The sequence below is a fragment of the Condylura cristata genome, unplaced genomic scaffold, assembly GCF_000260355.1.
Source record: "Condylura cristata isolate star-nosed mole 26May11 unplaced genomic scaffold, ConCri1.0 scaffold00050, whole genome shotgun sequence".
Taxonomy (NCBI): domain Eukaryota; kingdom Metazoa; phylum Chordata; class Mammalia; order Eulipotyphla; family Talpidae; genus Condylura; species Condylura cristata.
The window spans coordinates 1,166,083-1,166,928 of NW_004567151.1; the positions used below are offsets into that span (position 1 = coordinate 1,166,083).

The 846-nt window shown below is 68.4% G+C and overlaps 1 protein-coding gene across 1 annotated transcript in view; it reads right to left on the bottom strand.

Moving 5' to 3' along the window:
- RPS6KC1 (ribosomal protein S6 kinase, 52kDa, polypeptide 1) overlaps window positions 1-59 on the bottom strand; it is a 72,515-nt gene extending 72,456 nt beyond the window's left edge. Inside the window, exon 1 of the mRNA XM_012734200.1 lies at window positions 16-59. Within this exon, the coding sequence (XP_012589654.1) occupies window positions 16-24 (9 nt within the window). The 5' untranslated portion in view covers window positions 25-59. The remainder of the gene's footprint in view (window positions 1-15) is intronic.
- Between the last annotated feature and the right edge of the window lie 787 nt (window positions 60-846).

Consider the following 846-nt stretch of genomic DNA (forward strand, 5'->3'; position numbering starts at 1 on the left):
CAGCGTCTGACTCACCTTAACCATGTTACGGAGACAGACACAGGCAGGCGGAGGTCAAGCGTCATTTACGGCCACAGCCAACGGGCGTGTGGCCTCCGGAGAGACCAACGCTCAGGCCCACGCAGAGGCCCGCGGCGAGACGTCCAGGGGCCGCCCCTGCAAGAGCCCGAAGCCGGAGACCAGCAGACGCCCACCCTCGGGCCGGAGGATCAAGAGCGGCGCTCCCCAGAGCGGGCAGCCCCCAGCCGCGGGACGGGAGGCGCTACCTCCGGCGGGGTCCTCCTGGGGAGCCCCCGCGGCCTGGTGCGCCTGAGGACAGAGGTTTCGCTCCCCCGCGTCACCCACAAGGCAACCTGAGAGCTGAGAGCCATTGCTCCCACCGGCCGTCTCCATGCTGACCCTCGCAGCGGACAGCTGCAAACCAGCCCTGCAACAGCCCGTGAGGACACAAGGCAGGAAAGGGCAGGAAGTGCCCTTGGGGCTCAAACACGCAGCCACCCAGCACGTGGTTCCAAGACAAGATGCCCTCCGGGCCCAGTGAGAGCCTCGGGAAAGTTCTTGCGAAATGAAAGTGCTGCGGGCCTCGGAAGGCAGAAACCGTGTAACCGGGGTTAACCTGAGGCTGAAGCACACCCGGCGCTTCCCGCCCAGTGGCCACGCCCGCAGGCCCAGGCCTGCTCCTGCTCCCGCCCCTCCAACCGTCCACCGCATCTTCCCACCTCTCCCCACCAGCCCTAACTGCTGGGCTCCCCAGTCCCGGGTCCCCAGTCCCTGGGTTGTCAGCCCCTGGGGCTCCCAGACCCTCGGCTCCCCAGCCCTGGGGTCCCCAGCCCCTGGTCCCTCGGC